Here is a 19,849-nt window from a genome sequence, read left to right as displayed (position 1 = left end):
CATGGTAATGCCCCGCCTGCCTCGCCTGCCTCTGGTCTTCATCGGGTCTCAGAGACCTGATACATTTTGCACAAATTAAGTTCTTCATTTGTCACTGCTGTTTGATCTGCAGCACTGATTCATGTGTAAACTTGAAACATTATTGTACTGGAAAAAGGTCTCTTTCCCCTTCCTCTTTATCCTTTTTAGTATAATAGTATTAGTTTAGGCTACTATAATTAGATTAATTCACGATAATCAACACAAACACAACAACAAAAAAAGAACACATCCAAATCAAATCATATTACAGCGTACGTGTTCAATCACTTATTCAATCAAAGCAAACGGCATAAACAATATTAGTTTGCCTCTTCTACAAAAATATAAGTTACAAGTTACAAGGCTGCATTCTGGAGTGTCATCTGCCGTGCGTGCCAAGCTGTCATTCCCTTGTATTATACCGTACATGTACCCTGTATAAGTTGTATTATTTCTCACCACGGAGTAACCTCGCATCAGTGTGACCAGACTATCCACCATCCACCATAGCTATCCACCTCGGAGGTCTGGTCAGAGCATAGAGTATATAAAAGGATAGAGACTGAACTGGCGCGAAGCTCCGCCCCCCCAGCTATTCATGTCAGTGGAAGTTGCTCAGTGGCGTTTTGAAGCACCCGGAAGACTGCCGGAAGTCCCTCCTCCGGGGTGACGTATGCAACCGAGCGCTCAATGTTAAAGCCCAGCTGCACGGGGTTTCCCGGTCATGAATCCACGGGTCCGCCTGTAGTCCCTCCTCCTACCACTAGGACCCAGACCTTCAACGTTGAATAGCCTCACTGGCCCCTTGGGTCAGAGCCATAGAGTAAGACAGAGTTACGACAACTCCGTTCAGCTCATGGGGGCTCTTGACTTCTATTGGAGAATAGTGACACAGGCCTGAGTCGGTAGGCCAATCAGAGGCAGGCGGGGCGTTACCATGTCTATAGACGGACATAGTTTAGAATCAGTACATATTCGTACTTTGCAGAGAAAGAATTAAACAGCAGCACCAGGCTCACTACATTCAATTTTTTTTTTACAAGACCTCAAGATAACGCAAGAGCAAGTCCTGACACCGTTGCATTTTCCAAATAAAATTAACAATAATAAAAAATGTGTCATTACCCAATATTCACCAGGTAGGTATGGATTAATATAGGAGTAAAGATATTAATTCCATTTTAAATAATTCAAGAATAATACTCAGACTATAGTATTACTCTTACTAGTAATTATTTGTCAGTTTTAATTTGTCAACGACAGATTTTCCACCAACCAAAAAGAGCAGATTAAAGCTGCGTTCAGACCTGAATATCGTATATATATTCGAATTCGGCTCTATATATTATTATATATAGAGCCAACTTCTCTAAACAGTAAACACTATTAAACACTTTCTTATTGTGAGTCTGCCAAAATGTACCAAAAATGTAATTATTTATGTATTTTAACATAAATATAAGTTTATATTGTTTCTGACAATGTGTTGTTGAGTTCCAAAAGATTATATCTTTAATATCATAATTGAATCAGCACTTTCTCAAATTCTAGAATTTCATTTTGAAATGAAATTATTTTCATACTGCAACTACGTTTACCAGCATTTGCTGTGAAATCGTGTGTCCTACCTGAGGGAGTTGACGCCTCCTCGTTCTGCAACACCGTCTCTTCAGAGCCCTGCCGAGAAGGAGTGACCTCTGGATCATCCTCCTTCTTCTGGGGGGCAGGAAGGAGATTCTCAGTCTGTCCACCTGTGGACTCCCCATCCTCCTCCTCCCCTTCCCCCTGCGGCCCCACCTCCCCCTGTGGCTCCTCCTCTCCCTGTGCCTCCCCCTGTGCCTCCCCCTCCCCTTCCACAGAGTCCATGCTCCTCATGCCGATACTCCTCAGGCGAGACAGAGCGTCCACCTCTTTCATACGGGCCAGGCGTTCCGCGGGCACCCGACTCGGCGAAGCAGCCAGTTTGTCCTGCAGAGCCTCTATGCGTTGGGAAGGACCCCTTATCCTCCTCTCGCCCTCCAGGCTGAGAGAGAGTCTGCGATCAGGGATCGGGGGGACAGAGAGAGGCAGTCGGTCTGGTGGGAACTCGGGTAACCCTGGGTGTTCTCGGCCCAGATGAGTCCGTGGAACATGTCTATGCTCTGGGACGGCAAATGGCTTCTTCTCTTGCTCCTGCCTGTTATTGGCCGCTGTGGACTGCGAGCTCTGTTCCTCGCACGCTTCTTTCACTTCAGCTGTCCCTTTCTCTGCACTGTCTTCAGGGCTATCGCCTGTCATTGTTTCCCTTTCTGCTATTTCTATTTCAGTTATGAAGACTTTAGTTTCTGGCTCAACACTCTGCTCCTCCGTGACTTGGGAATCTGCAGGCACATCCTCCACTAATACTATCGACATGTCTGTAGATCCATTCTCTGGCGTACCCTCGGCAGACTTGATCTCAGATGCATCCGTTTTCTCAGCGCCTCCAGAGTTCTCGTCTGTTAACGAATGCTGCTCCCTCGTTTTGGGACACAGTTCAGACCCAGACTGATTCGATCCAGGCTCACTGCGTTCCAGTGCGGCGTGTTGTGGAGGGCTGCCATTTTGATTGCCGGAGCTGTCAGAGCTGTTCTCCTCGTCGAGGGGAGGCAATGGGGCCTGTCTCATCTGATTCTCCATCTCTCTCTTGCAAATGGGACACTCCTCCTCAGATGCTGCATTGTTGTCGAGAGAAATGTCTGCGGAACCATCTGTGGATATTTTGTGGAGTGAGTCTCTGTACCGACGCAAAGTCGGGCATATGTCCTCATAATCCGGGGGACTGGTAAGCGTTGAGGCATCCTGCATGGGTTGGGTTACCCACGGGAGCTCAGCTGGTGCTAAGCTAAAGTCACAAATTGGCATCTCAATAGGCTCATCGGGCAGGTCCAGTTTCACTGTCCTGCCGTCCATGCTGTCCATGCTGCGCGAAAGTTGCGCAATGACCCTGTATTCTCTGAAGCCTGTTTCCCGAGGTGGGACAGGAAGCTCCTCCCGAAGCTGCTTGCTGAAAGTGACTGATTTTGTTGCGGGCCTCGAGAAGGCGCTCTTGATCTCTCTGTACTCGGGGTCAACCGACCAGCTCACTGCGCTACGCCTAAGGCTGCTGGGCCTTTTTATGGGCTCTGATGTCAGCCGGATCTTGATGCGCTCGGGGATTTGGACTGAGCCATTGGGGACCTTATTGCTAGCGGTGCCTAGCTCCAAGATGTCTTTGTAGGCCTCGTTGAGGTCCTCAATGCACTTGTCAACACTGGGCTGCTTGCTGCTCTGCTGCTGCTGCTGCTGCTGCTGTTGCTGCTGCTGTTGTTGCTCCTGGAGCTCCTTATTGATAATCTCCAACTCTTTGACAGCGTCCCACGGTCGCTGGCTTGCTGGCCTCAGCAGGAATTCCCCAAACTCCTCTTCTTCATCACTTGGTTCTGGATCGGCCTCCTCCGTGGTTCCTGAGGGTGATTCTTCTGCTGCTGCTGCATCTGGCGGCTGAGCTGTGCTCTTATTCAGCTGGCTGGAGAAAGTGGCGGTCAGGGAGAAGGCGCTGTTGCTGGATAGTTTCAGGCTCTTCACCCCTTTTATAGGGAAAGTGAAGACAGTGCTTACCACACTGCCAGTGCCACTGTCCGTGGGCACATCAGTTCCTTGGGGGACAGGCTCTTCTTGTTGTTGTTGTGCTTCCTTGTTTTCAGGCCCCATTGGGGCTGGTTTTCGGGCCTCTGGGCTAGTTTGAGTCTCTTGGTCTCGATACTGGTTTGAAGGCCAGGAATCTCCTGACAATTTCATCTCCTTGTAATGGTTTATTTTAGGGGGTCTGGGTAATCTTTTCACCAGTTTACTGCTCGCTCTGCTGCTCGTTTTGCTGCTTGCGAAGCTACCAGTGAGGGCTTGCAGCTCGGCCTCGGCTGAAGATGTGCTTTGGAGACTTTGGTTTGTTAAGTGGCCAGTCTTGTTCTCACTCGGACTGTCCACCGGATCTGGAGGCTTTTCATTGTTGTTATTCTGGTCACGCAATATCCCACTGAACTGTGGGGTAACAGGGACGGAAACAAGACAGAATATTGTTTCACTAAGTTTCTTTTTTAGATTTTTTGTTTTGTCCAATTTCTCTGGTGGTTCCGGTGGCGGTTCCGGCTTCTTTACTTCTGTGACAGTTTCAGATGAACCCTGGTCGGCAGGCTTGCATGGGGGAGGTGGTGGTTTACCGAGAATACTTGAAGGAAAGAAATTTGCACGGCTTGAGATTGATGACATTGAGTATTGACTTAAGACTAGTTCAGGACCTCGGCTTGACATTGATGACATTGAGGGCTGACTCATGACTGCTTCAGAACAAGCTCGGCTTGACATGGATGACATTGAGTATTGACTCACAAGGGCTTCAGTGGCTCGGCTTGACATTGATGACATGGAGTATTGACTCGCGAGGGCTTCAGTAGCTCGGCTTGACATTGATGACATAGATATTTGACTTGCGAGGGGGTCAGGAACTCGACTAGAAATTGATGACATAGAGATTTGACTCGCGAGGGGGTCAGGAACTCGACTTGACATTGATGACATAGATATTTGATTCCCGACGGGGTCAGGAATTCGACTTGACATTGATGACATAGAGATTTGACTCGCGACGGGGTCAGGAATTCGACTTGACATTGATGACATAGAGATTTGACTCGCGAGGGGGTCAGGAACTCGACTTGACATTGATGACATAGAGATTTGACCCGCGAGGGGGTCAGGAACTCTACTTGACATTGATGACATAGAGATTTGACTAGCGAGGGGGTCAGGAACTCTACTTGACATTGATGACATAGAGATTTGACTAGCGAGGGGGTCAGGAACTCTACTTGACATTGATGACATAGAGATTTGACTAGCGAGGGGGTCAGGAACTCTACTTGACATTGATGACATAGAGATTTGACTAGCGAGGGGGTCAGGAACTCTGCTTGACATTGATGACATTGAGACTTGACTCGCGAGGGGGTCAGGAACTCTGCTTGACATTGATGACATTGAGACTTGACTCACGAGGGGGTCAGGAACTCTGCTTGACATTGATGACATAGAGATTTGACTCATGAGGGGTTCAGGAACTCTGCTTGACATTGATGACATTGAGATTTGACTCATGAGGGGTTCAGGAACTCTGCTTGACATTGATGACATTGAGATTTGAGTCGCGACGGCTTCAGGAACTCTGTTTGGGATTGATGACATTGAGGTTTGACTTGTGTGGGGTTCAGGAATTCGGCTTGGGATTGATGACATTGAGGTTTGACTCATGTGGGGGTCAGGAACTCGGCTAGGAATGAATGACATTGAGGTTTGACTCATGTGGGGGTCAGGAACTCGGCTAGGAATGAATGGCATTGAGGTTTGACTCATGTGGGGGTCAGGAACTCGGCTTGGGATTGATGACATTGAGGTTTGACTCATGTGGGGGTCAGGAACTCGGCTTGGGATTGATGACATTGAGGTTTGACTCATGTGAGGGTCAGGAACTCGGCTTGGGATTGATGACATTGAGGTTTGACTCGCGACGGCTTCAGGAACTCGGCTTGGGATTGATGACATTGAGGTTTGACTCATGATGGGGTCAGGAGCTCGGTTTGGGATTGATGACATTGAGGTTTGACTTACGACTGGTTCAGCTACACTGTCAGTTCCTTTATTTATTCCCCTGTTGCACCATCTACTATTAATGCTGTCATTGTCATTGAGAGATCTTCGACTATTGGTATTGGGAGCTAGCCCCTGTGTGGTGGGAAAGGCACTATCATGTGTAGATTGTCCAAAAACCTTAGCGCAGGGATTCTCTCTGTTGATGTTCCGGATCTTGTCCGAGTCAGTGAGAGAATTTCCGCCAGGCCCTCCTGAGATTTTTCTCACTCTTGGATCTTCGATGGGTAAGTAACGGGAATGACCTGGATGTTCTTCGTATCCAGAATGAACCTGTCTCCGATAGGGCATACCTCGATCCCCATAGTGTTCCAACCACGAACCCCCTGTCTGCCTAGAAAACCATCTCCCGTGGTCTGAGCTGGTCAGGTGCAGAGTGTCACCCCTCCACCTCAGGTTTGCCATCTCATTGCGGTTGATTGGGATTGGTCTCGGGGGCAGCACTCTTCGGTAAGATGGGGGCGGAATGTAGCCAGGCGGCTCCACACCAAAGATGGCAGAGTGTTGTGCAAAATAGTCTTGTCTCTGCTGCAGCTCGCCACCCCTTGGGTAATAGATAGGCCTGTCTTTTTGTTTGGCACCCTGGTCTATAGCAAGCATTTCTGCGCTACCCCTAGTCTGCTGGTGAATCTCGTATGATGGAGGCTTCAAAGGCCTGCTGAACCTGGGCTTTGGTAAAAGTGCAACATGGCTGCTTGGCCAGGCATTCCTGCCCCACCTATCCCTGCCAACAGCACCGCTGTAGATATACCTACTGTAAGGCCCAGAAAAAACAGTGCTGCTAACCCTCTGTCTGTCCGGTAAGCTTGGCAAGCTCGGCCTGGACAGGACTAGATCTCTGATTTCAGTTCCATCAGGCGAAAGGACCCTGGGGAGAGACTGCGACTTGGCTTTAGTTCTGGGGTGAAAGGTGCCGTCTGTGATCCTCAGGCGGTGGTGATCCTGAGCCCACCTGTCACCTTCCGCATCAGAAAGATGCCTCCCCAACCCCACAGCGGGCCTCCATTCCTCCGTACCCAGGCTCTGGCACTTCCTCTCTCCAGTCACCCTCAAGTGACCCGGGGCTGCGTCTGGGTCCCTCAGCCAGGAGATCTCCTCCCATAGCTGAAGCGCTTGCCTCTCTTCTGCCGCTATCAGAGCCTGCGGCCTCCATGCGCCGGCAGAGGCCCGCAGCTCCCTGCCATCGGCGTAGTCCAGCAGGACGCTGAAGTCCTGCCCCCGTCTCCTCCAGTATGACACATCCCTCTCGTCGTGACTCAGCGGCTCAGAGTACGTCAAACTGGGAACATCGTAGAACCTAAAGCAAAACAAAGTGCAATATTAGCATACACACTGGGAGGGTGGCATGACTACAGTTACATTTAGTCATGTTGTTCTCTGTGTGTGTTTTTCCGTTTTTTATTGATTCAGAATGGTCTTGCTGATTATCTACTGTCTAGAAGGGTCACCGTCGCTAGGTAACGCTCGGCTCGCCTGTGGTGCGTCAATGAAACGATTCCCCGCCATCCAACAAGTGCGATCTTGAAACGTTGATGTTAGTGGCTCATTACTAAATTGGTGCAATACATTGCGGTTGCTATTGCTCAATTTAATACTTCTGATGACTTATAAAAAGACGGTAGCTACATTAGCTTTTTAGGTGATTTAGCTTCCGGTTCATTTTGGGGTGAATTTTGGGCTCTTCATAATAAAAGTCCCCACTGCATCCGGAGGCAGTTAGTGACATACAGACTGAATCAATGTTGGCTTAATAAGAAGGGGTGGCAGTGGCTCAGGAGGTAGAGCCGGAGGTAGCTCACTTAGGAACCGTAAGGTTTCTGGTTTGATCCCGGGTCTCCCTGGGCTATAGTTTCGAAGTGTTGTTGAACATGACACTTAACCTATAACTTCCCCCGAAGAGCAGGTTGGTACCTATACCTAGCATAGTTGGGTCTGCCGTTGGTGTGTGAATGTGTGTGAATTGGACCATATTGGCAACAAGCCATTATGCCATTTCTTTATTATTTTTGAGGGGCGCTAGCCCCTCCTATATGCACAGCTTTGTGTGTTTGTACTAAGGAATGTGATGATTTGATTGGCTGAGCACGTTATGTGATGATGTATGATGCTGTATGATGATAAGAGCGCCCCTCACTTACTTCACACAAGTGTGATTATTTATTAATCCATTTGCTTTTGTATCGTACTTCTGATTTATGTGTCAGATTTTTCAGATTCTTTTCCGTTTGTCTATAGACAAACATACATTCAAAGTTTCCAAAGTATACATTCCAGTTAGCTACAGTAGGACTGACTTACACATTCTGAGTAGCCAATTTCCACACCTTTCTAAATTAAATATGCAGCAGATTCCTCGCTAACTTTGATATATGATGCATTTATTTATTACAGCTTATAAAGTGTGACTGAAACTTACATGTATTCTATTTGAAGACTGTAGACATATGAATTGCCTTGGCAAATACATGGTATTTTCTGGATCAGGGCCCACTTAAAAACCTCAATTGACGGCACACACATCTGCACTTAAAACACCAATCCGAAAGGCCGCGTGCATTTTCAGAACATGCAGCGTTTATTTGAATGATCAGTCCATCGATTGTGTTACCGCTTGGATCAATGGAACTAACGTAGTGTCCTATTAATTATCATTATATTATCGTTAAAATATTCATGTAGCCTATCATGTTCTTAGTCACTAAGATGCCAGATCAGATGATTGTGGTTTTTTGACACATGGGACAGTGGAATGGGCTGCATAACATCATCATCATCATCATCATCATCATCATCATCATTTATTTAACTCACAACCATGGTTCACATGGTATGGTGCACAAATTCATAAATAGTATACAATAAGAAGTATACAATTCAACCACCACACAAAGGTCTTTCAAGACAATTATATATAGTTTTCTGATACACAATTCCCTATTCAATACTGCATTGATCATGCATGACAATTATCAGTATCCTAGATTTAATCTGATCTCTCAGTATATTTTTCATGAATAATGTTTTCCTGTGCAAAGCATTATTCACAAATGCTGTTTGTCCAGGCTCTGTTTTGCTGGGATATAGGCCTATAGATCACACATATTCTCAGTAGAAAAACTAACAGAGGAAACCCATCATTCTTTTACAAGATGTAATACAGTAATAGCTAGGCTTGATGGTTTTCAATTGAGAACAAGGACACACACATAGTGTCATAGATGCAAAGCACCACCAGCTGTTATATACAGTAGCACCCCCTGTGTTTATGTCCACAATGTATAGTAGCTCAAGGGTGACACTCAAAAGCTGCAAGCCGTTTCCTCACCGGGGTTAAAACTCAGGTCTTTTTCACCCGAGCTGCACGCAGTACTACTAATCAACCAGTAGGTGTCCTTCTCAATGGAAGAGCATGCAGGGAGACCACCTTCAACCAGTGAGTGGAGATGTGCTGCTAGCCTAGTTGTATTGTATTATTATACTATAATATTAATTTGATACTATATTATATCATTCAGACTGGGGGCGGCGGTGGCTCAGGGGTAGAGTGGCTGGATGGCAACCGCAAAGTTGCCAGTTCGAACCCGTTCTCCCCCAGAGTTAGTGTCAAAGTGTCCTTGAGCAAGACTCTGAACCCCTAATTGCTCCCGATGTGCTGGTTGGTGCCTTGCATGGTTTCTACTTTCTGCCACCATCGGTGTATGAATGTGTGTGTGAATGGGTGAATGTAATGCACAATCTATGCCTTGGATAAAGGCGCTATATAAATGCACCATTTACCATTTACCATTTAAAAAAATAAAATGTGATTAATTACAATAAGTTCTCGATTTGCTAGAATTCAAATAGGCTGAGTCTTTCTCGTGTCAGAGCTTGGGTGTTTTTTGAGACGTGCTATAGCCCCTCCTATATGCCCAGCTTTGTGTGTTTAAGTGTGTATGTACCCCATAGCTATGATTTGATTGGCTGAGCACCCCATAGCAATGATTTGATTGGCTGAGCAATGTACTTATTGACGATATAAAGTGAGGACAGAAAAGGAGGGAAGTGGGGACGCCAATTGTGATTGGCCGGAATGTGATGATGAATGATGATAAGAGCGCCCCTCACTTCACACAAGTGTGATTTTATATTATCTCAGAATTATTGTTTTCTTCACATTTATGAGAAAGATAATCTTGAAACCACGTTCATAAGGCTTCAATAGAGAACCTCGCATTCTAGTGAATGAACACTCACTAGATGAACACATGAGATATTTAGCACATTCAAAATCACTAGAGCAAACATGAGATATTTAGGACATTTAAAATCAGTGTGTGTTAAAACGGTTTCAATTAACCATTTCATCAAAGCAAAATGCTTGCTGAACTTTCAATGACCTCTCAGATCAAAGACAAATCTCGGGGGGGGATAATGTATTCCTTAAGAAACTTTTCGAAGGGCAAATAAAAACATCAACCTCTATGAATGTTTTTATAATTATAGAAAATTGTAGCAGCTTGATGCGAAATATTCACCGATACATTTTCGGATTGTTTATTTATCACGATCCCACTCATTGTGTAAAGAAGACCTTATAGGCAAACATTTCCAGAAATGTTCATGTTCATAAACTCTGCACTTTTATTCCTATTTTTAAATAGGGGTTAAAGCAGCACTATGTAACTTTTTTTTAACTTTTGTCCAATCTGTATGATAGAGTACAGTATGTTAATTAAATATAACTTTTGTCTCCCTGCTCTTCTATTGAGACATTTATAGACATCTCATCTATAGACACAGGATCTGACACGAATCCTTTTTCGTGTCAGATTTATCCCCTTAAGCTACCAGGCAGGCTCTATTAGCTCAATGGTAAAAAACAAATCAGCCCTTGCGCAGGAAACGTGGTTCAAATCCGGGGTAGAAGAGAAAGGTTACATAGTGCCTCTTTAAGTAATCTGAGATATTGATAATTGTCAAATAGAAAACGCTGCATGTTGGCCCACATGCAAGGCAGTGTTTCATCTTCTGGAGTCTTTCCTCCACAACACGACAAGAGGAAGGAAGGAGCGCCACACATCAGGGACGGAAGTGCTTAAGTCAGCGGCTCCCGGCTCCCTTGAAGACACGCGCGTAAAATGTGCAGTTTCTGCAATATGATCTGCATATTAAATTGTGCTGACCTTATTATGAAAGTTGGTCATGTGGACACTCAGCCACTGTTGCTTCTTAACCACTTAAGGCTGATTTATATGTCACCGCCGTCGTACGGGGGTGGCACGTGGCCAAAATAGCTGATCTAACAGGCTTTGTCTACAACACTGTTTCCCGACCTGAAAAGTTTGGAAACTACTGCATGTTCTACAAGGTGTGGTTGTACATCTACTATTTTCAAAGAAAAGGACAAAAAAAAACATTTAATGTCTGTCATTTGGATTTTACTACTTCTTTATTCTTATTTGTTGTATTCTGGATCTAAGTTGTATCTCTTTATACTCTGACCTGAATCTGTCCTTTGTTTTATGAATTTATGCCTACTGCAGTGCTGCCATGACACCTGAATGTTACCCCCCAGGGAAGCAATCATTTCGATTCATTGTGCAGCACTAAGTGACTATATTAATGAATACATGTCTATTAGCAATGTAGTCTATCAGTCTACCAACAATATCCTTTTCTTTAGGTCCACGCCTATCCCTGATTAAGTACATGTGATTAAGTGCATGTCGCAGTGCTGAAACTATTGTCATTGATGGCCATCCGCACATTCTCCGGAACATCTTCAACCCTTTTAAGACAGGGGATCTGGCTAACTCCCTCTCCCTAATGCTATTTTAAATTCACATTTTGCCCATCATTGTTTGCCGTGTTGTTGTTTGAACTGAGCACTCCAGCAGAACGAGCACACAGACGAGACGCTTCCATGAACCTGATTATTCGCAGGTCATCAGTCACATCCCGGCACGTCTCCTTAAGCCACCGTGACAACACTCTGTGATGGACATCGTTACAATGGAGTCAGGCACTATAGTTTTCCCTTACGTTCTACACGTTAGACATTTAGAGCCGTCACTCCCATCCAGAGGGAATTACAAACATTGTAACTAAACTGCAGAAGCAAACAATAGCAAAAGCAGGTTCAGAGCCGTATAGTGTTTAAAGGTTATCATGTGTTCCTACAATCTGATCGTATAAGAGAGAAGTGCCAGGACAAGGAGTTGACGACAAGAACAAAAGAAGAATGGGCAACAAATACATTTTGAGACAAAAGCCATGAGAGCGAGTAGAGGAGACAGATGTGGGAGAGGGAATCTATTTCACTGAGCTGAGGGAGATGTACTGTAAGATGTAAGATGCAGTGGTTTTTCAAACTGTGGTTGGGCTTTTGAAATAAAAACACTTCAGATCTTAAAAAAGAGCTATGATCATTTATTCTTCTACCCATCTAGGGGAGGTGAAACACAAAGCTGTCTCTCTGGCATAAATAAATCAATGAATAAATAAATCTGTAAATCTATCATAACAGAATAAAAAAACCCAATCCAATCTAATAAACATTCAAATGATCGCAAAAACGGACTCATTCACAATTAACTTTCCAAACGATTCACTTCTGTCTACCCTAAACTGTGAGGTTGATTGAGCCAGTGAGCCGCTGCACTCATTCATTTTAAAGCAAACAAGCCAAGTCAATGGAACGCTCCCTCCTATAGCAGCAGCATATGCTCTAACGCTACTGTACAGTATGGCTTGCGGGGAGCTGCTGCGCTGTGCACACTTGCCCAGCAACATGCTTACATCACAGAGCACGTGCTGGGCGTGATTCAGTGTGCCAGTGTTTACAGTGGAGTGATTGCGCGCCTGTCTTGAGGCATGTTCCAGTCCACCCTCAGCCCTCTCGCTGCCTGTCTGCTGCCGCTGTTTAGCCCTGTCTGCCTGCCTGCTGGAGGCTGGTGAAGAAGATATACTGGCGCATGGGTGGGCTCTGCAGAGGGATGCAGAGCATGTAGTCTTATACCATGGACGAAAACAAGTCAAATATGTGCAGAGGGGGGTGGGGGGAGGCACCCTTCATAATTGCTCATGTTGTCCCAGCGTAACACAAGGGGAGCAGTGCTTTACTTGCTGCAGACAGAGTACTCTGCAGCTCCAAAAGGAGGGGAATGGGAAGTAGAGGAGGGAAGGGGAGAGGGAGGGAGAAAAGAAAAAAAAACCTGCGCAGTGCAGACTCGGCTTTGCATGCAATACCAAAGGGCCCCAGCTAGGAGAGGGGGAGAGGGGAGGGGAGGAATGGGGTGGGGTGCATGAGGGAGGGTGGGGTTTAGAGGGGAGTGTTGTTGGGAGGGAATCTCAAAAGAGAAGAAGCAAAGGAAGAAGAAAAAAGAAACACTCACCCGCTATCCGTGGCGAGAGAATCACCCAGGAGTGTGTCACCTAGGTTACCGCTCCCAGGTTCTCCTTTCCTCCGTATTAGGAGCCTCTCCCCGCTCTCGTTGTAGCCCTTGGCGTGCAGGAGTGCATGCCTGCTGCCGTAAACCCCGGCAAGGGACGCGGGAGGCCCCCGGTCGGCCTCGTACCCATTCAGCGTCCCGCCGCGGCCGGCCCTGGTGTCCGCGAGCAGCTCACGCTGGCAGTCGGTGGGTCGCTTGTCGTAAGGCGTGGCAGAGGGTGGGCCACTGCTGCTCTTGGGTAATTTGTATCCATGCGAAATGAGGAGGTCCTCGACACTGTACATGACGGTGTCTCTCTCTCTCTTTCTCTCGCTCTCTTTCTGTGTCTCTCCTCTCACACGCTTCCGAGGGCACAGGGGCAAAGTTGTGTGTCTCTGCCTTATGCGCTGTGCTGCTGGTGGAAGCTGGACTGCTCAGCAGAGGCCATCACTGAAAGAGACGTGATCAATGCTCGTCAGCAGGGCCGCTATAAGTGTAATAGAAATACAACCTGTAAATGCAAAAGGGCCCGGCATTTCATCGAAGAACACAATTTCTCATCTCACGCAAGCACATTCCAGAAGTTCAACGATTATTGCACAAATATGTTTTTGTTTTGTTTTGTTTTTTGTAGAGGCTATTGTGTTAAGAAGACTTAACATCCAACTTGAAAATTCCACTATTTAGGAAACATTAGTAGAGAATGAACTCAATGGTCATGTAGAATTTGAGGATGACATACAACATCATTTATGACATTTTGACTAAATGAGTTTCGGGATGGCTGCCATTATATTTAGCAATGGATTCATAGAGGGCGTAGTCTATACCAAAAATCTGCTTTTCAAGTCAACCCTATATACCCAACTTAAAAAAATCCTGTATAGCCTACTGTCTGTCCCTGCATAAAAAAATATAGAAAATAAAGGCGAAAGCCACAAACAAAATCCTGTATAAGTATAGAACAATTAGATGTCGTTGACATGAACAACTCTGTTCCAAATCTAGAAGAAAGAAAGAAATTACTTGTGAGATATACAATTTTGTGGTCAAATGAGGCTGAGCCTTGTTCTGTTGCTGCTTGTGAAATTGAAAATGACCCCTTATCTGACAGCAAATCCACTTGTGCTCTTCCAGTTGTCTTTACCATCTTTTCTTATATTGATCGCTATACAAAACTAAAGCCTATATAATGTCTTTCCCATACTATACTGTACTTGCGATCTAACTAAATAAATACAATACAAAAGAAGGGAGCCTCGACACATATAATCAGTCATAATATTGTTCTACCTTCAAGTGCGTTCATGTATATTCACACATGCATCTGTCTAGTAGGGGTGGGCAAAAAAACCTGATTCACTCAAATGCAATTTATATATTAGGGCTGTCAAACGATTAAAACTTTTAATAAGTTAATCACAGCTTAAATTTGAATTAATCATGACTAACTATGTCGAACTATGTCCAAAATATGTCATGTTTTTCTGTAGGCCTATATTGTTGTGGAAATGGAAAGATAAATGACAGGAGGCGGATACATCGTAGTCCAGTGTGGATGGTGTCTCTCTGTCTCTCACCCCGTTGTCGTGCTATGTGATTTGAGCCGCTGCTTATGTATATTGTGCAGCCTTTTATGGCAATAACCGACTTGTTCTTTCCCCATCCAGATAGGGCTCGTTAGTGCAGTGGATGGGAGTATGGGATGAATGGGGCGGGTCATTCCAAGCATGCATTAATTGCGTTCAAAAATGTAATCAAATTAATTTCGCAATTTAATTAACTCGGTAACTCTGTTATTTTGACAGCCCTAATATATTGTGTTTCCGAAAGACTGATCTGGTATCTGGCTTCATTGAAGTGTATTATTCAACTTTTCATGGTTTATAGACCTATTGTTTATCATTTCTAAAAAAAGCAAAGTAACTTTGCAGTTACAGACCCACAGGAACGCGCCCAGGGGGCCGGGCCGGTTCCGGCGTGCCGACCCGCGTCCGAAACGGTTGAGAAATGACAGTTACCGTGTGCCGGTCCCTCTACAGTACCCTGTACTGTACTGTACTGTACTGTACTGTACTGTACTGTACTGTACTGTACTGTACTGTACTGTACTGTACTGTACTGTACTGTACTGCACTGTACTGTACTGTACTGGCACACCCAAAATCATCATATATACAGTTAATATGTGCGTGTGTGTTTGTGTGTGTGTTAGGTTGCGCACAGGTGGTGAAAAACAACCATGCTGTTTTCGTGTTCATACCCAGCCAGGCACCCACCCAGCCAGCCAGCCACCCACCCACACACATAACTCCGTAAGGGAGTGGCTGCACCACTCAAAAATGTAGTCCTACGTAGATCAAAGTCTTTAACAGATGTGATACCAATCCAACTAAAAATAGGCATAGGCTGTTTAGGCAACTAAGATGAAAATAGAAACCAAACTTTAAAGGGCACTTTTATTCTGTATTACAACTCACACATTGTATTTGATATTAGAGCTATAAATAGGATACTAGCCAAATAAAGGAAAAGGTGATGATTCCATATGTACTTCCCATGATTGGGGGTTAAAAAATATAGCCTACTAAGCTAAGCACCTCCAAAACTATCTGAATATAAAATACGACAAAAGTATAATAACAATTGAACGGTTTTCCTTCAGAGAGTTAGTATTGGTCTACTGAGGCTGCAGCAAAGTGTTATTAGTTTCAAACATTCATTGTAAGTGTGACACAGCCAAAAATCAATTCCCTCTACAATTCTCCTCACCACAACAGGACGTGCCGTAAAGAGCTACAGTGTTCTATGACTGTCTCTGAATTATGGTTCATAATTTTAAAACTTGTTGCCTTCTCTGTTTGCCATGCCCGTGGTATAATTCATCAAAAGTAGTTTGCCAAAGGATGTAATTCCTAAGTATTAAAAGGTAGTGCAACAAGTATTTAAGCTCACACAACTGTATGTTGAGTGTGTTTCAGCAAATATGCTTTGGACACTGTAGCTGTTCATTGTGTGACATATCAGCATGAGATATGTCATTGATTATAATGAAATTATATGGACAGATATTACAGAAGTATAGGTGTGACTATATTTAAAACAACCTGAATCAAAAAAGGAATTGACTGCACAATGAAGACATTGGCCTAATAAACACTCAAGGTTACACAAACAATAAGCACCTAGTTTTAGCAGCTTTAGATATCGTTTATAAAATTCTGATTACCAAGTTAGATTTTTGGGAGGTGTAAAGTCCTGAGATCTGCAAAATTGTTGATTCTAGACATTTGTAAGATGCAAACAGGAGTGAATTGTGTATGCAAACAAAATATGTCATGTTTGTTTGGTACATAACATACGTATGGTACAATACAATACTATTTGAAGTGAAGCACACGGCATGTGCAATTATTTTACTGGTTGCATTTAATAAATATGATGTGACATAGTTTTATTTTTGTATTTTTATTATATAAACACGCACGCACGCACGCACGCACGCACGCACGCACGCACTCATTAGACATTAGAGCAATGCAGTGTAAGCCTGACTAAATAGTCAATGGATTGATTGGATTCTCTAAACAAAATACCAATAACACTGCAAAGCAAAAAATATGATAGCTAAAACAAAAGCCTTATATTGACGTATGTCTCCTCACTCTCCTGGAAATTCAGTCCTGTCCTCTTGACCTTATGTTGACCTTAACATTTACCACTGTGTAACTTTGCAGACTTGGCAGTCAGGAGTAGCCTCAGCTTTTCGGAGGTGCACAGTAACCTCCTTGAGTGTTACATCTGCAGAGTTCACTTGGACCCTTACATTTGAGCCTATACTCTCTTTGTTCTGACTGCATCAGGCAGGATTGTAGTTAGGGTGTATACATTTGTATACTTTTTCTTTATTAATTATTAAATGGTGTCTCTCAGGGTGTGTGTATATGTTGTAAACGTAATTACTAATTGATGGTGTCGTCTTTATTGTGATGTTACTCTTACTATATATAACTGTGTACTTCTTATGCCCTGTATCTGTAACAAACTACTGTGCTACCTCTGGCACCTGAATTTCACTTGGGGGGATCAATTAAGCTGTCTATCTATAGATATACACATTTATATATTTGGTTTAACTCCAAAGAGTGTATGGATAGAAGCAAATGGAGGCAAATTACGGGTCCATTTGCTTCCGTTTGTACACTCTTGAGTAGCTTCAGTTCAATACTGTATCTATGCTTCAGTGTAATCCTACACATCAACATATATGTTGAAGATAATTAATGCCAGCCAGTTGGATGAAGCGCAGCAGAAAATCTCCTTTACATTTACAGTCAGCCACCCTGGGCTTTAAAGTATCTGTTCAAGGACAACACATGGTAGGCCTACTGGCCAATCACCAAATGACAATGGATTTAAGGGAATATAACAGCCTTCTTGAGGACAAATGGGAGCGTGGAATAACTAACACCCCACAAAAAAGTCAGTCTGTCCTGATATCCATATGGGCTATAGCTTTCTGATCTTAAAGTCCTCCAAGTCCAATTAAGGTGGGGCGCCCGCTGGCCTAATGGTCCTCCAGGCGCATGCCACATAATAGGCTCTGGCCTGACTGGCCTGACTTGTTCGAGTCCCGTTCATGAGTCAAGACTACCTTTGCTGCATGTCTCTCCCTCTCTCTCTCCCTCTTTCCTGTCCGCCTTCACTATCTATCACAATCTAGAATCTATTCACAATCTAACAATAAAGGCACAAAAGCCAAAAAGAAATTTAAAAAAAAAGAAAAAAAAGGTGTCCATGTGCCGGTGCTTTGAAGTGCAGCAAAACGAGAGGCACAAATCAACTAGAGAGGAATTCTTGAATTATAGGGGGTGAATTTGGGAGTGGTCGTTACAAGAAGAAAATACTAATTTAAGCTTGTAGCTTGAACCCTAGCGTCCTATTCTGGGGTCAGACATTCTGAAAGAAATAGCCCATCTACAAGCTCACATCGCTTGTATGTCAAATATTTTCAGCTGTACTGATATTTGGTCTAGAGCAGTGGTTCTCAACCAGTGTTCCTTGAGGGGGTTCCTGGTGGTCCACACTTAAATGATTAAGAGTTGGTAACCAAATGGACCCTTATAGATCTTTAACTCTTGAGAGTGTAAAAATGGTCCATTTGATTTCATATTTATGCTCTCAAGAATTAAATCATTGTTAAATATCTGCTTTAGGCCTACTTAATTTACAAGAAATCTACACACAATTAGAGAATGTAGAAGAATTGTTATTTCGATCAAAGTTAGCCTCTTATGTCTCCATGAAATTGTGGACAAACAATTGTATTCAACGATAACAAAATATTCTCCATAGGTCTACAAGGATAAATTTCAATCAAATGGTGGTCCGTGGCTCAAATGCAGAATAAACAGCAAAAGAAAGAAGAAGTCCGGCCATGTGGCCTTCGTCAGGTATACTGAATTGCAGCGCATAAAATGCAGAATAAACTAGATAAAGTGCCCCTCAGGGCACAGGTCTCCACCAGGGCAGGTCAGGTTGTGGCCTCCTGGTGGCACTATAATAGGCCAATGTGAAAAGGGTGCCATTTCTTCTTACGCCTTGGATGGCGATTGGATGATTTGAGGCATTTTGCAAAAATCCACCTGCTGGTGGCGTTATAACAGGCCAATGTGAAAAGGGTGGGATATATTCCTCAGCCTAGTAGGAAAGTCCATGAAAGATTTTACGTAAATTGCACGCTGCGTTCATGATTTTTTCATCGTTCAAAACGGGCCAATCCTGCAAACTTTGAAAGCCAATGTTTCAGGCCGTTCTGGAAAATGTGGGGCAGAGGTTCATTGTTGGCATCCAGGGAGTGTGTGTGCAAAATGTGGCATCGACCGGGTTAACGGTGCCGGAGATTAGCTGTACACGGACGGACAGACAGACACACACACACGGACGGAGTGCAAAACATACTCTCTCCCCATGCCTTCGGCCTGGTGGAGACAATATTAATAGACCTTGATATGGGTTGAAAACCACTGGTGTAGAGGGAAAAAAGGAGGGGGCCTAGTACAGGGTACAGATAGAGGGGGGCCCGGTCAGTTAAGTAGCCTATATGGGTTTTCAGTGGTTATGAGTGTTTGGGGTACAGTACAGCAGATATAGGCTGCTTCCACTTTTGACAAGGTCATCACTCAAAAAGAATAGCGAGAGGAACTATACAGGCACATGGCTTTTATTGCATAGCAACAGCAGAACTGTCATCATTAATTACACTTCTTGTTGTTGTTGGGTTGTTGTTTTTTGTTCACGCACATTATTGATTCAGTACGCGAACCAAGTGTGTCTATGTTTTTACAGCTATATCTATATCAGCTATAATATCGCAGAAGGCCATTCGTTGTTGCCATGCATTGTTCATAAACTACTAATTGCTCGCGGAAAGCACTGCTTAAATAAGTTTATCTGTGTGCAGGTCCCTCATGTCGATATAGCTTTCCAAAGAAGGTGTTGTTAATAACAGAGTTTGAGGTTACCTCTAATATTACACTAAATTGACTTGGTTCTACTGACCCCATGTAGTACCCCATTCCATGTGCATGCACCCCACCCCTCTCCGCCTCACCTTCCATCATGTTGTCTCAGTCTTTGTTCATTTAATTTGAACCCTATACTCATTTTTACACTCCCCGGTGTTAAATTAACACGCAAGAAAACTGTGTAGGTAT

General features: G+C 44.2%; 1 protein-coding gene across 1 annotated transcript in view; it reads right to left on the bottom strand.

The window, feature by feature from the left end:
* jcadb (junctional cadherin 5 associated b) overlaps positions 1-13,555 on the bottom strand; it is a gene marked incomplete at its 3' end in the record, with an annotated part of 52,938 nt that extends 39,383 nt beyond the window's left edge. Inside the window, exons 1-3 of the mRNA XM_079529234.1 lie at positions 13,098-13,555; positions 5,700-7,018; positions 1,650-4,304 (exon numbers count right to left, since the gene is read on the bottom strand). Of these exons, the coding sequence (XP_079385360.1) occupies positions 1,650-4,304; positions 5,700-7,018; positions 13,098-13,438 (4,315 nt within the window). The 5' untranslated portion in view covers positions 13,439-13,555. The remainder of the gene's footprint in view (positions 1-1,649; positions 4,305-5,699; positions 7,019-13,097) is intronic.
* Positions 13,556-19,849: the final 6,294 nt, after the last annotated feature.

This window comes from Electrona antarctica (genome assembly GCF_951216825.1).
Source record: "Electrona antarctica genome assembly, chromosome: 19".
Taxonomy (NCBI): domain Eukaryota; kingdom Metazoa; phylum Chordata; class Actinopteri; order Myctophiformes; family Myctophidae; genus Electrona; species Electrona antarctica.
Note: the sequence above shows the minus strand (reverse complement) of the source record. Positions and strands in the feature narration are given on the sequence as shown.